This window comes from Staurois parvus, unplaced genomic scaffold (genome assembly GCF_062004578.1).
Source record: "Staurois parvus isolate SC_StPar_1 unplaced genomic scaffold, SC_StPar_1.0 ptg000419l, whole genome shotgun sequence".
NCBI lineage: Eukaryota > Metazoa > Chordata > Amphibia > Anura > Ranidae > Staurois > Staurois parvus.
The window spans coordinates 1-16,704 of NW_028318215.1; the positions used below are offsets into that span (position 1 = coordinate 1).

At 52.0% G+C, this 16,704-nt stretch overlaps 1 protein-coding gene across 1 annotated transcript in view; it reads left to right on the plus strand.

Moving 5' to 3' along the window:
• Positions 1 to 13: 13 nt before the first annotated feature.
• CACNA2D2 (calcium voltage-gated channel auxiliary subunit alpha2delta 2) overlaps positions 14 to 16,704 on the plus strand; it is an 87,354-nt gene continuing 70,663 nt past the window's right edge. The window contains exons 1-5 of the mRNA XM_089687145.1: positions 14 to 130; positions 7,332 to 7,410; positions 8,001 to 8,050; positions 9,306 to 9,395; positions 12,143 to 12,217. Coding sequence (XP_089543271.1) covers positions 53 to 130; positions 7,332 to 7,410; positions 8,001 to 8,050; positions 9,306 to 9,395; positions 12,143 to 12,217 — 372 coding nt within the window. The 5' untranslated portion in view covers positions 14 to 52. The remainder of the gene's footprint in view (positions 131 to 7,331; positions 7,411 to 8,000; positions 8,051 to 9,305; positions 9,396 to 12,142; positions 12,218 to 16,704) is intronic.

Below are 16,704 nucleotides of genomic sequence, written 5' to 3' on the forward strand. Positions count from 1 at the left end.
TTTTTTCTGCCTCCTGTTTCAGACTAACGTCACCCGAGCCAACTGCAACAAGATGATTATGATGTTCACAGACGGCGGGGAGGACCGAGTACAGGATGTCTTTGAGAAATACAACTGGCCCAACAAAACCGTAAGTTCACCTGGAAATACAGGCCACCATATCTGTCCTTGGGCTCTCTGGTACCCTGTACAGGGTTGGAGTACGGGGCCCCTTATTGATGCTGATGTCAGGGCAACCCACCATGTGCAGGACTCCTCCTGGGCCGTCACCTCCTTATACCTTTTACTGGAAGGATGGCAGAGCCCAAGGATGGGGATGACTAAACTGGAATCATCATCTACAGGAGGGGAGCTGCTCTACCCCCACCTTGTTCTCTCTACCTGTCTATTATGTAGAAGCCGTCTCATTGTTCCAGGAGCTCGACAATGTCTGCCAGAATTCCTCTTCACTTGCATGGAGGAGCAGGACTCACAAAACCCAAAATACAAAGCAGCTGTCTTCTGATTGGTTACCAGAACGACCAACAGTGCGTGGGATGGTCTACGTGTCTGGAGTTCTCAATCACCCTGCAGGAGAGCAAGACATACAACAGATAGACCCCACCACTGATAGACAGAGCGCACCACCAACAGACAGACCCCACCACCAACAGACAGACCCCACCAATGATAGATAGACCCCACGAATGACAGATAGACCCCACCACTGACAGACAGACCCCACCACTGACAGACAGACCCCACCACCGACAAACAGACCCCACCACCGACAGACAGACCCCACCACCGACAGACAGACCCCACCACCGGCAGACAGACCCCACCACCGGCAGACAGACCCCACCACCGACAGACAGACCCCGCCACCGACAGACAGACCCCACCAATGACAGACACACCCCGCCACCAACAGACCACACCACAGAGAGACAGACCCACCACAGAGAGACAGACCCCACCACCGGCAGACAGACCCCACCACCGGCAGACAGACCCCACCACAGAGAGACAGACCCCACCACAGAGAGACAGACCCCACCACAGAGAGACAGACCCCACCACAGAGAGACAGACCCCACCAACGACAGACAGACCCCCACCACCGACAGACCCCACTACCGACAGACAGACCCCACCACTGAGAGACAGACCCCATCACCGAGAGACAGACCCCATCACCGAGAGACAGACCCCACAACCAACAGACAGGACCCCACCAACGACAGACAGACCCCCACCACCGACAGACCCCACTACCGACAGACAGACCCCATCACTGAGAGACAGACCCCATCACCGAGAGACAGACCCTACCACCGACAGACCCCACTACCGACAGACAGACCCCACCAGTGACAGACAGACCCCACCACCGACAGACAGATCCCACCACTATTAGATAGACCACTTCACCGACAGACAGATCACAACACCGACATATAGACCCACCACCAACAGAGACCCTTCCACCAACAGACAGACCACACCACTGCCGGCAAACCCCTCCACCAACAGACAGACCCTGCAATTTAGAGACAGACTCCTTTGTACTAAAGAAGAGTCAGAAGAGATTGTGAGGCGTACACCCCCTGTGTATTATTTGGGGGGGAAGGGGGGTTATTTACTAAAACTGGAGAGTGCAAAATATGGTGCGGCTGTTCATGGGAGCCAATCAGCTTCCAGCTTTTATTGTCGAAGTTAATTGAACAAGCTGAAGTTGGAAGCTGATTGGCTCCCATGAACAGCTGCACCAGATTGTGAGTGCTCCAGTTTTAGTAAATCTCCCCCAATGAATGCTAAGAAAATGGTTAAAGGAAATATTAGGGCTGACTTCTTTCTGAAAATGCTCATTTCCTGGCTGAAGCCAGAGGATTGAATGTATAGCTGGGGGACTAGTGTTATCAGAGGTAGAGCCCCCTGAGGCTTTAAAAGAATTGTAAACCATATTGTTGGTTTCCATTCTTCCCCCATGATCCTCCCCTTCCCTCCATGATGTCCTCTGTCCCTCATGATGTCCCCCTTTCCCACGAGGCATCCCTCCCCCATGATGCTCTCCTTCCTCCATGGTATCCTATTCCTTCACAGTGCCCCCATTTCCCTAACAATGCCTTCTTCCCACATGGCGCACCTCCTTCCCTCTAATGCTCCCCTTTTCCCCCATGATGTCCCCCTTTCCCATGATGCTCTGCTTCCTCCATGGTATCCTTGTTCCCTCACAATATCCCCTTTTCCTATCCATGATGTCCCCATTTCCCCAACAATACCCTCTTCCCCCATGGTGCCTCTTCCTCCCCCAAATACTCCCTCTTCCCTTCATGATGCCTCCCTTCCTCTATGATGGCCTCCTTTCTCCATGGTGCCTCTCCTTCCCCCCAAACGCTCCCCTTTCCCATGATATTCTCCTTCCTCCATGGTATCCCTGTTCCCTCACAATGCTCCCTCTTCCCTTCATGATGCCTCCCTTCCTCTATGATGGCCTCCTTGCTCCATGGTGTCCCTCTTTCCTCACATTAGCCCCCCCTTTCCCCACAATGAGCTCGGTCCTTCATTTTTGTACCCATTTCCCCTACAATGCCCTTCCTTTCCCCTAAATACTTCCCCCTTCCTTTAATGATGTCTTCCCTCCCCTATGATGCCTCCTGTCCCCATAATGCCCTCCTTCCTCCATTGTGCCCCTCACAATAGCCCCCCTCCCCTCACAATGCCCAATTCCCTTTCAAGATGTCCCCATTTCCCCAACAATGTCTTCATCCCCCATGGCGCACCTCCTTCCCCTGAATGCTCCCCCTTCCCTCCATGATGTCCTCTTTCCCCCATGATGTCCCCCTTTCCATGATGCTCTCCTTCCTCCATGGTATCCCTGTTCCCTCACAATGCTCCCCCTTCCTATCCATGATGTCCACATTTCCCCAACAATGCCCTCTTCCCCCATGGTGCCTCCTCTTCCCCCGAATGCTCCCCCTTCCCTCCATGATGTCCTCTTTCCCCCATGATGTCCCCCTTTCCCGTGATGCTCTCTCCTCCATGGTATCCCTGTTCTCTCACATGTCCCCTCTTTCCTGTCCCTGATGTCTCCATTTCCCCAACAATGCCCTCTTCCCCCATGGTGCCTCTCCTTCCCCCCTAATGCTCCCCTTTCCCTCCATGATGTCCTCTTTCCCCCATGATGTCCCCCTTTCCCATGATGCTCTCCTTCCTCCATGGTATCCCTGTTCCCTCACAATTCTCCCCCTTCCTATCCATGATGTCCCATTTCCCCAACAATGCCCTCTTCCCCCATGGTGCCTCTCCTTCCCCCCGAATGCTCCCCTTTCCCTCTATGATGTCCTCTTTCCCCCATGATGTCCCCCTTTCCCATGATATTTCTCCTTCCTCCATGGTATCCCTGTTCCCTCACAATTCTCCCCCTTCCTATCCATGATGTCCCATTTCCCCAACAATGCCCTCTTCCCCCATGGTGCCTTCCCTTCCCCCCGAATGCTCCCCTTTCCCTCCATGATGTCCCCCTTTCCCCCATGATGTCCCCCTTTCCCACAATGCTTGCTTTCCTCCATGGTGTCCCTGTTTCCTCAAAATCTCCCCCTTTCTATCCATGACGTCCTAATTTCCCCAACAGTGGCACCTCCCCTTCCCCCGAATGCTCCCCTTCTTTCCATGATGCCTCCCTTCCTCTACGATGGCCTCCTTTCTTCATAGAGTCCCTCTCCCCTCACATTAGCACCCCCTTTCCCCACAATGAGCTCGGTCCTTCAATGATGTTCCCATTTCCCCTACAATGCCCTTCCTTCCTTTAATGACGTCTTCCCTCCACCACGAGTCCTCTTGCCCCCATGATGCCCTTCACAATAGCCCCCCCACCCTTCCTCCGCAATGCCTCATTCACCTTTCAAGACATCCCCATTTCCCTGACAATGCCCTCTCCCCCCATGGTGCCTCTCCTTCCCCCCGAATGCTCCCCTTTCCCTCTATGATGTCCTCTTTCCCCCATGATGTCCCCCTTTCCCATGATGCTCTCCTTCCTCCATGGTATCCCTGTTCCCTCACAATTCTCCCCCTTCCTGTCCATGATGTCCCCATTTCCCCAACAATGCCCTCTTCCCCCATGGTGCCTCCCCTTCCTCCCGAATGCTCACCCTTCCTTCCATGATGTCCTCTTTCCCCCATGATGTCCCCCTTTCCCACAATGCTGTCCTTCCTCCATGGTGTCCCTGTTTCCTCAAAATCTCCCCCTTTCTATCCATGACGTCCTAATTTCCCCAACAGTGGCGCCTCCCCTTCCCCTGAATGCTCCCCTTCTTTCCATGATGCCTCCCTTCCTCTACGATGGCCTCCTTTCTTCATAGAGTCCCTCTCCCCTCACATTAGCACCCCCTTTCCCCACAATGAGCTCGGTCCTTCAATGATGTTCCCATTTCCCCTACAACGCCCTTCCTTCCCCTAAATACTCCTCCCTTCCTTTAATGACGTCTTCCCTCCACCACGAGTCCTCTTGCCCCCATGTTGCCCTTCACAATAGCCCCCCACCCTTCCTCCGCAATGCCTCATTCACCTTTCAAGACATCCCCATTTCCCTGACAATGCCCTCTCCCCCTGTGGTGCCCACCTTTCAGTGCTCCCCTCCTATTTTATGATCCCCCCTCCTCCTCCATGATGCCTTCCTTCCCCTACAATGGTTGCCATTTCCCCATAATAGCCCCCTCGCCCCACCATGACTCCCTTCTCACACAAGGTCTCCCCTTCCCCCATGTTGCCCACCAATCAAGGCATCCCTCCATGTACACGGCCGGCACATAGCAAAGCCCATCCATCGGCGTCACCCGAAGGAAAATCTCTTCTTTCTCCGACTTCCAGCTTTTAATTCCGCCTTTAATTAATCAGCCGGTTGGATGTGACTTTCCTCCGCTTTCCAGATTAACTTTTAATTGAGTTCTCCGGCCGGCCCGATGGTCTCCGGGCCGAGATTAGCTCGGGAAGTCATTCTGTTTGGCTCTTGGGGTCTGACATGTCGCTCGGCGTCCAGATAACGGCTTTCAATAAAGCTGTACTACCTGGGACGCATTAGCGCGCACGCGGATTGATGGGCAGCCCGCCAGGAAGTAATATGGAGGACAGTCACTTAACATGCAGCCTGACGGTACGGGACAATTACAGGACATGACAGGACAGATAAAACATCACTGATATAATTATAATGACCGCCAGGGTGACAACGGAGACGCCGCGCACGCCGCTGATATATTACCCGCCATCTTAAAGCCACGGACAGGCGAAATGTCTGCTGGAATTACCTCCGGACTCCGACAAAAGGCTGATTTACATTTCCAGATATATATATGTAAATGTCGCCGGAGCTTATCAGAACTGAAAATAATTAAAGGTTCTGACCCGGCGGGGGAGGGGAGGGGGGGGTTCTACGCACAGCGTACTTCCTGCGCAGCAGGCGGCCTCCACCGAGCATCATTGAGCTGGTGACCGAAAACAGTAAGGGGGGGGGGGGCATTGCGAACATTAAAAATCGATCCACCCAAAACTAAAATTTCATTGCAGGAAGGCTCAGCTACGCTGTCACACCTCCATACTGTCACACTGTCACACCGCCATACTGTCACACCGCCATACTGTCACACCGCCATACTGTCACACATCCATACTGTCACACCGCCATACTGTCACACCGCCATACTGTCACACCACCATACTGTCACACCGCCATACTGTCACACCGCTATACTGTCACACCGCCATACTGTCACACCTCCATACTGTCACACCGCCATACTGTCACACCGCCATACTGTCACACCGCTATACTGTCACACCGCCATACTGTCACACCTCCATACTGTCACACCTCCATACTGTCACACCGCCATACTGTCACACATCCATACTGTCACACCGCCATACTGTCACACCGCCATACTGTCACACCACTATACTGTCACACCGCCATACTGTCACACCGTCATACTGTCACACCGCCATACTGTCACACCACCACACTGTCACACCGTCATACTGTCACACCGCCATACTGTCACACCACCACACTGTCACACCGTCATACTGTCACACCGTCATACTGTCACACCGCCATACTGTCACACCGCCATACTGTCACACCGCCATACTGTCACACTGTCATACTGTCACACCGCCATACTGTCACACCGCCATACTGTCACACTGTCATACTGTCACACCACCACACTGTCACACCGCCATACTGTCACACCATCATACTGTCACACCGCTATACTGTCACACCACCATACTGTCACACCGCCACACTGTCACACCGCCATACTGTCACACCATCATACTGTCACACCGCTATACTGTCACACCATCATACTGTCACACCTCCATACTGTCACACCATCATACTGTCACACCACTATACTGTCACACCATCATACTGTCACACCGCTATACTGTCACACCGCCATACTGTCACACCGCTATACTTTCACATTACTATACTATCACACCGTCATACTGTCACACTGCTATACTGTCACACCGCTATACTGTCACACTGCTATACTGTCACACCGCCATACTGTCACACAGCTATACTGTCACACCACCATACTGTCACACCGCTATACTGTCACACCGCTATACTGTCATACTGTCACACCGCTATACTGTCACACGGTCATACTGTCACACCGCTACACTGTCACACCGTCATACTGTCACACCACTATACTGTCACACCGCTATACTGTCATACCGCTACACTGTCATACCGTCATACTGTCATACCGCTACACTGTCACACCGTCATACTGTCACACTACTATACTGTCACACTACTATACTGTCACACCGCCATACTGTCACACCGCCATACTGTCATACAGCTATACTGTCACACTGCTATACTGTCACACCGCCATACTGTCACACCGCTATACTGTCACACCGCTATACTGTCACACCACCATACTGTCACAACGCTATACTGTCACACCGCTACACTGTCATACCGTCATACTGTCACACCGCTATACTGTCATACTGTCACACCACTATACTGTCACACCGTCATACTGTCACACCGTCATACTGTCACACCACTATACTGTCACACCGCTACACTGTCACACCGTCATACTGTCACACCGCCATACTGTCACACCTCCATACTGTCATACCGCTACACTGTCACACCGCCATACTGTCACACTGCTATGCTGTCACACCGCCATACTGTCACACCTCCATACTGTCATACCGCCATACTGTCACACCGTCATACTGTCACACCGTCATACTGTCACACCGTCATACTGTCACACCGTCACTGGTTCTTTCTCTTGCAGGTTCGGGTTTTCACCTTCTCAGTCGGTCAGCACAATTATGATGTCACCCCCTTGCAGTGGATGGCGTGCGCTAATAAAGGTGAGTGCGCTTAGAGGGCGGAGAGGCGGCTGTGCGGCGTTCTTCCATGCAGCGTGCAGCATTCACGTCCTCCTGGAGGCACCAATCCCCCCCACAGTCCTGAAGAAGGGGAAGTGCTTCTCCGCAACGTGTCGGCTGCATTGTATTCACACACATTTCACTCCCGCCGTCCGACCATTTGTACCCCGCGCACCTCACACCATCGGAGAGGGAGCCGCTGGAGACCAGGACCAGGTCCCTCTTCAGTGGGCCGGGTCTGTAGGTCCAAACCACACCCATACAAAGTCATCCTTCGGATTTCAATCAGTTGGTCCCAGATTTGCACCTCCCACCTTTCCAGAGACGCATCGCTTTCCTCGCCGTGCTACACCCTCCAGCTGCTGAACCCTGACAGATATGTAACACCCCGCACACACCCCTCCGATGTGCGACCTCCAGCCAAGTTACACGATTTCAAAGTCGGATGTCCCCATTACATTCACAGGCTGTTCTTCCTGCACCGTGACGTCACTTCACCGCCCCTCCCCTCCCCCGCACAGGGCTGCTGACTATCATATCATCAATAGTAATTGTTTTCTCATCCTTCACAGGTTACTATTTTGAAATCCCGTCCATCGGAGCGATCCGGATCAACACTCAGGTATGGGGAACGCCGAGCCCTGCGGGGAACACGGGAATATTCATCAGGGGTAGAGAAGTGCGGAGACCACTAACAGCCAATCACAGCACTGAGAGGGGTTCCCACCATCCCTGTGCTGAGTTCCCAGGTCTGTACCCCCACTGTGCCCATTATGAGGGGTTCCCACCATCCCTATGCTGAGTTCCCGGGTCTGTACACCTGCTGTGCCCATTATGAGGGGTTCCCATCATCCCTGTGCTGAGTTCCCGGGTCTGTACCCCCGCTGTGCCCATTATGAGGGGTTCCCACCATCCCTGTGCTGAGTTCCCAGGTCTGTACACCTGCTGTGCCCATTATGAGGGGTTCCCATCATCCCTGTGCTGAGTTCCCGGGTCTGTACCCCCGCTGTGCCCATTATGAGGGGTTCCCACCATCCCTGTGCTGAGTTCCCAGGTCTGTACACCTGCTGTGCCCATTATGAGGGGTTCCCACCATCCCTGTGCTGAGTTCCCGGGTCTGTACACCCATTGTGCCCATTATGAGGGGTTCCCACCATCCCTGTGCTGAGTTCCCGGGTCTGTACACCTGCTGTGCCCATTATGAGGGGTTCCCATCATCCCTGTGCTGAGTTCCCGGGTCTGTACCCCCGCTGTGCCCATTATGAGGGGTTCCCACCATCCCTGTGCTGAGTTCCCAGGTCTGTACCCCCACTGTGCCCATTTTTAGGGGTTCCCACCATCCCTGTGTTGAGTTCTCGGGTCTGTACGCCCGCTGTGCCCATTATGAGGGGTTCCCCCCATCCCTGTGCTGAGTTCCCGGGTCTGTACACCCGCTGTGCCCATTATGAGAGGTTCCCACCATCCCTGTGCTGAGTTCCTGGGTCTGCACGCCCGCTGTGCCCATTATGAGGGGTTCCCACCATCCCTGTGCTGAGTTCCCGGGTCTGTACACCCGCTGTGCCCATTATGAGAGGTTCCCACCATCCCTGTGCTGAGTTCCCGGGTCTGTACACCTGCTGTGCCCATTATGAGGGGTTCCCACCATCCCTGGAAGATTTACATTTATTTTATACAATGGAGAATATAATAGAAGTCCCCGCGGGGAATATTTAGAGCTCGCAGGCAGGTGGGGACCAAACTAGGAACTATTCCAGGAAGATCACCGAAGTACCCAAAAGATATTCCAGGTAGCGAATGGCTAACCCGGCCCACCAGACCGCCCCCATTGCTCTGATTGGAAGGATTGCCCCTTTAATTGGTGTCTTGCTGTGTTCCAGGAATATCTCGATGTTCTCGGACGTCCGATGGTTCTCGCTGGGAACGAGGCCAAGCAGGTTCAGTGGACGAACGTTTATCAGGACGCCCTGGTGAGTACCGGGACACCGCCACCACCTTGTCCCCGAAGACCTATGGTGGGTGTCGGCCTAACGTCATCGTGTCCCCGTTTATGCCCCTCCCCCTTCCCATCCACTCCTCCCTGTGATGTCCCAGCCCCACCCCCACCTGTTTCGGCACAGATGGAATTCTGTATTCTGCAGTAAACGCACAACAAGCAGCCAACAAGTGAAGGACTCGGATCTGTCAGGATTCTTGGGTTTTGCTGGAAAATGGACAAATAATGGATATGCTCAATGGAGTCTGGATGGGCTTCCTAATGGGAAAGCCCAGCATTGGATCCCATACAGCTTTGTCTATGGCCAGAGCAGGGGCGGACTGACATCTCATGGGGCCCCCGGGCAATAGGGGATCATGGGGCCCCTGTGTCCTTGCCCACACTCAAAGCACACCCAAAAAAGGCCTATAAAAAGGGTACCAGGGGCATTTCATGGGGCCCCCTACTGACCCCGGGCCCTCGGGCAGTGCTCCAGTGCTCTAATGGTCAGTCCGCCCCTGGGCCAGAGAAACGGGATGTGACTTTGGTGACATACAGTGAAGGAAATGTGTATTTGCTCCCCGGCTGATGCTGAATGTTCGCCCCTCACACAGAAACGATCGGTCTAACAATGGAATGTTCCCCCCCACACACAGAAATGATCGGTCTAACAATGGAATGTTCCCCCCCCCCCCACACAGAAATGATCGGTCTAACAATGGAATGTTCGCCCCTCACACAGAAACAATCGGTCTAACAATGGAATGTTCGCCCCTCACACAGAAACGATCGGTCTAACAATGGAATGTTCGCCCCTCACACAGAAACGATCGGTCTAACAATGGAATGTTCGCCCCTCACACAGAAACGATCGGTCTAACAATGGAATGCGCGCCCCTCACACAGAAATGATCGGTCTAACAATGGAATGTTCGCCCCTCACACAGAAATGATCGGTCTAACAATGGAATGTTCGCCCCTCACCCAGAAATGATCGGTCTAACAATGGAATGTTCGCCCCTCACACAGAAATGATTGGTCTAACAATGGAATGTTCGGTGTAACACTGAGAGACAGAATACAACAACAAATTCAGCAGAAATGCGTCTAACAAATGATGACTGATCTGCATGTTCATGAGGGAAAGAAGGATTTGATCCCCTATCATTCAGCAGGATTTCTGGCTCCCAGGTGTCTCTCATACAGGTAACAAGCTGAGATTAGAAGCAGTCTCTTAAAGGGAGTGCTGCTAATCTCATTGTGTTACCTGTATAAAAGACACCTGTCCACAGGAGCAATCAAACCATCAGATTCCAAACTCTCCACCATGGCAAAGACCAAAGAGCTGTCCAAGGATGTCAGGGACAAGATGGTAGACCTACACAAGGCTGGACTGGGCTACCAAACTATGGCCAAGCAGCTTGGTGAGAAGGTGACAACAGTTGGTGCAATCATTCACAAATGGAAGAAACACAAAACAAGTGTCAGTCTCCCTAGGTCTGGTGCACCATGCAAGATCTCACCTCGTGGAGTGTCAATGATCATGAGAACAGTGAGGAATCATCCCAGAACTACACGTGAGGATCTTGTCAATGATCTCCAGGCAGCTGGGACCACAGTCACCAAGAAAACAATTGGTAACACACTACGCCGACAAGGACTGAAATCCTGCAGTGCCGCAAGGTCCCTCTGCTCAAGAAAGCCCATGTCCAGGCCCGTCTGAAGTCTGCCACTGAACATCTGAATGATGCCGAGGAGGACTGGTGGGAAGTGTTGTGGTCAGAGGAGACTAAAATCCAGCTCTTTGGCATCAACTCAACTCACCGTGTTTGGAGGAGGAGCAATGCTGCCTATGACCCCAAGAACACCATCCCAACTATGAAACATGGTGGTGGAAACATTCTGCTTTGGGGGTGTTTTTCTGCTAAGGGGACAGGACAACTGCACCGCATCAAAGGGACGATGGACAAATGTACCATCAAATCTTGGGTGAGAACCTTCTTCCCTCAGCCAGGGCATTGAAAATGGGTGGTGGATGGGTGTTCCAGCATGACAAGGACCCAAAACACACGGCCAAGGCAACAAAGGAGCAGCTCAAGAAGAAGCACATTAAGGTCCTGGAGTGGCCTAGCCAGTCTCCACACCTTCATCCGATTGAAAATCTGTGGAGGGAGCTGAAAGTTCGAGTTGCCAAACGTCAGCCACCAAACCTTAATGACTTGGAGATGATCTGCCAAGAGAAGTGGGCCAAAATCCCTCCTGAGATGTGTGCGAACCTGGGGGCCAACTCCAGGAAACGTCTGACCTCTGGGATTGCCAACAAGGGATTTGCCACCAAGTACTAAGTCATGTTTTGTGAAGGGGATCAAATCCTTCTTTCCCTCATGAACATGCAGATCCGTCATCATTTGTTAGACGCATTTCTGCTGAATTTGTTGTTGTATTCTGTCTCTCAGTGTTACACCGAACATTCCATTGTTAGACCGATCGTTTCTGTGTGAGGGGCGAACATTCCATTGTTAGGCCGATCATTTCTGTGTGAGGGGCGAACATTCCATTGTTAGACCGATCATTTCTGTGTGAGGGGCGAACATTCCATTGTTAGACCGATCGTTTCTGTGTGAGGGGCGAACATTCATCATCAGCCGGGGAGCAAATACGCATTTCCTTCACTGTATGTATGTATGTATATATATTACAGTGTATCATATTGCCCATGAACCTTTTTTTATTTCCTTCTAGGGGCTGGGCTTGGTGGTCACAGGAACGCTTCCGGTATTTAACCTGACGACAGATGACTCTGGAAATCCCGGAAAGGTCAGATATTCTTTGCCAGTCATTTCATCTTTGACTCCCTTCATCAAGATAAGCACATCTGCTCTTACTCTTACATCATCACTGGGTCTCTGTGCTTCTCTATTGAATGCAACAGATCATGGCTTTTGGGAGAGGCCAGCAGGGTGCTATACATAGCTTCCTGAAAAAAAACACAGCGATTTGCCTTAGTACTACTCTCAAGAACCCCTCAGCCCCGATGCAAGCAGTGGGAGGAGTTATGCAAAAATCAAAATATTTTGGGTGGGTGTCCACCTGGAGGAGTGGGCATTCCTAGGCAGGTAGTCAGGATGTACTGGCATAGGTAATGCCCACCTGTGATGCTGAGCCTCCATGATTAAAAGAACCGAAATCCACTAAATAAAAGGGGTGGGGCCAGGGCCAGTCAGGCTGGGGAGGAAAACGCTAAATGATGCTGGGCGTCCTCCAAATCTAAATTGCTGCAGCTTCTAATGCACACTGTGAGAAGCTCCCAGTGTGCAGTGAAATCAGAGGAAGCCGTTTCAGTCCAGGAGAGGAGCCTGAAGGGAAGACTTGGTCATCCTCTGTAGTAAATCCTCCCTTCATAAGATTCATCCCAGCACCAGCTGAAAGCAGTCATCCCTGCCCAGGTCGAGTACCGAATATATTACCAGTACACATCGATCTTTTTATAATACGTCTTTTATTGAAGCAAGTGCAAGTCACAGAGACTGCAGCAACTGGGGGATCATCCGGGACTCCATCAAGGAAATGTGGCCTAGACCCTGATGAAGTCCCATGTGACCCCCAAAACCTTCTTTTGTAGCATAGACCCTGATGAAGTCCCATGTGACCCCCAAAACGTTCTTTTTGTAGCATAGACCCTGATGAAGTCCCGTGTGACTCCCGAAACGTTCTTTTTGTAGCATAGACCCTGATGAAGTCCCTTGTGACCCCCGAAACCTTCTTTTTTGTAGCATAGACCCTGATGAAGTTGTGTGACCCCCAAAACAGTCTTTTTGTAGCATAGACCCTGATGAAGTCCCTTGTGACCCCCGCAACTTTCTTTTTGTAACATAGACCCTGATGAAGTCCCGTGCGACCTTCAAAATTTTCTTTTTGTAACATAGACTCTGATGAAGTTCCATGTGACCCCTTTAAACGTTCTTTTTGTAACATGGACCCTGATGAAGTCCGGTGTGACCCCTGAAACGTACTATTTGTAGCATAGGCCCTGATGAAGTCCTGTGCGACCCAGAAACATTCTTTTTGTAACAGACCCTAATGAATTCCTGTGGGACTCCTGAAATGTTTTTTGGTAACAGACCCTGGTGAACTCTTGTGTGACCCCTGAAACGTTCTTTTTGTAACATAGACCCTGATGAAGTCCTGTGTGACCCCCCAAAACTTTCTTTTTTTTTGTAGCATAGACCCTGATGAAGTCCTGTGTGACCCCCAAAACTTTCTCTTTTTGTAACGTAGACCCTGACGAAGTGTTGTGTGACCCCCAAAACGTTCTTCTTTTGTAGCATAGACCCTGATGAAGTCTTGTGTGACCCTTGTAATATTGTTTTTGTAACAGACCCTGATGATATCCCGTGTTACCCCTGAAACGTTCTTTTCTGTAACATAGACCCTGATGAAGTCCTGTGTCACCCCCCCCAACATTCTTTTTGTAACATAGAAACTGATGACCACCGGCGTGACCCCCAAATGTTCTTTTTGTAACATGGACCCTTATGAAGTGATGTGTGACCCCAAAATGTTCTTTTATTTGTAGCATAGACCCTGATGAAGTCCTGTGTGACCCCTAAAACTGTCTCTTTTTGCAACATAGACCCTGATAAAATTCTGTGTGACCCCCCCTAACATTCTTTTTGTAACATAGACCCTGATGACCCCCAACGTAAGCTGCCTGACCCCCCAAAATGTTCTTTTTGTGACATAGACCATGACGAAGTCCCATGCGACCCCCAAAAAATTGTTCTTTATGTGACTTGAAACACGTTTCTGAAGTATTTTGCATGCTGGCGAAATATTCCGTATCTGCGCCATTCTGCGGTCGCCGCACACCCCCCCCCCCACGCAGGAGATCCAGACATATCCCGTATCTGCGCCATTCTGCGGTCGCCCCCCCCCCCACGCAGGAGATCCAGACATATCCCGTATCTGCGCCATTTTGGGGTCGCCGCACCCCCCCATGCAGGAGATTCAGACATATCCCGTATCTGCGCCATTTTGGGGTCGCCCCCCCCCCCCACGCAGGAGATCCAGACATATCCCGTATCTGCGCCATTTTGGGGTCGCCGCACCCCCCCCACGCAGGAGATCCAGACATATCCCGTATCTGCGCCATTCTGTGGTCGCCGCACCCCCCCCCACGCAGGAAATCCAGACATATCCCATATCTGCGCCATTTTGGGGTCGCCGCACCCCCCCCCACGCAAGAGATCCAGACATATCCCGTATGTGCGCCACTCTGCGGTCGCCGCCCCCCCCCCACGCAGGAGATCCAGACATATCCCGTATCTGCGCCATTCTGCGGTTGCCACACCCCCACGCAGGAGATCCAGACATATCCCATATCTGCGCCATTCTGCGGTCGCCCCCCCCCCACGCAGGAGATCCAGACATATCCCGTATCTGCGCCATTTTGGGGTCGCCGCACCCCCCCACGCAGGAGATCCAGACATATCCCGTATCTGCGCCATTCTGGGGTCGCCGCCCCCCCCCCCCCCTTACGCAGGAGATCCAGACATATCCCGTATCTGCGCCATTCTGGGGTCGCTGCACCCCCCCCCCACGCAGGAGATCCAGACATATCCGGTATCTGCGCCATTCTGCGGTCGCCCCCCCCACGCAGGAGATCCAGACATATCCCGTATCTGCGCCATTCTGCGGTCACCGCCCCCCCCACGCAGGAGATCCAGACATATCACGTATCTGCGCCATTCTGCGGTCGCCGCACCCCCCATGCAGGAGATCCAGACATATCCCGTATCTGCGCCATTCTGCGGTCGCCCCCCCCACGCAGGAGATCCAGACATATCCCGTATCTGCGCCATTTTGGGGTCGCCGCACCCCCCCACGCAGGAGATCCAGACATATCCCGTATCTGCCCCATTCTGGGGTCGCCGCACCCCCCCCCCCACGCAGGAGATCCAGACATATCCGGTATCTGCGCCATTCTGCGGTCGCCCCCCCCCACGCAGGAGATCCAGACATATCCCGTATCTGCGCCATTCTGCGGTCGCCGCACCCCCCATGCAGGAGATCCAGACATATCCCGTATCTGCGCCATTCTGTGGTCGCCGCACCCCCCCCACGCAGGAGATCCAGACATATCACGTATCTGCGCCATTCTGCGGTCGCCGCACCCCCCATGCAGGAGATCCAGACATATCACGTATCTGCGCCATTCTGCGGTCGCCGCACCCCCCATGCAGGAGATCCAGACATATCACGTATCTGCGCCATTCTGTGGTCGCCGCACCCCCCCCACGCAGGAGATCCAGACCCGCATGGCGCGCCATAAGGATTTCCTGACTTTGTCCGGGTCAGTTCCGCGATGGAGGCGGGGAGAAATCAAAGCACAGCATTGCAGGCCCCGAGTACGTCACGGTTGAATTTGCGGTAAAATATACGCCGCGTGTCCTTGTAAATCCTCCCGAGTGAATTGCTGATTAGCGAGGACGTTTGATGTTTCCTTGGCGAAGAACTAGCAATGAAGAGCGATGCAGCTTTTGCTGCAGGAAGATGCAGGAAGGTTGTATTGTGCAGATGGCAGATCGCTGCGTCGGAGTTAAAAAAAAAAAATATTCAAGTCCGAGTTTTTTTTTTTTCTTCTGATGACGCAACTCAAAGAGTCTCTCAGGTATGGGCGGGGCCTTATGGAGTCGTGCGGGGAAGGTGTAATACACAGAGTTATTCTTCATTGTTCTCTCCTCATCGGAGAAATCGGGAATAAATAACGGGAAATTATTTATCGCGTTGAGTCTCAGCGCCTCCGAGACGCGGCAGAGACGCATTTATAAGTGCAGATTGCGTCATTTCCATGCGTGTGAATTGGGATTTACATGGTGTCAGCCGCAGCGATTTGTGACTTTAAAATCAGAAACTTTCTGCAAATTTGTTACATTTCTACATCTGATGTAACAGTTGTGTTTTCCTAAATTCCAAGTGTATCTAAACGCAAATGTGTGTGCGTGTGCATGTGTGTGTATGTGCGTGTATATATATATATGTGTGCATGTGTGTGTATATATATATGTGTGTGTATGTGTGTGTATGTGTGTGTATATATATATGTGTGCATGTGTGTGTATATATGTGTGCATGTGTGTGTATGTGTATATATATGTGTGCATGTGTGTGTGTATATATATGTGTGTGTGTGTGTGTGTGTATATATATATATGTATGTGTGTGTGTGTATATATGTGTGTGTGTATGTGCGTGTATATATATATGTGTGCATGTGTGTGTGTGTATATATATATATATATATA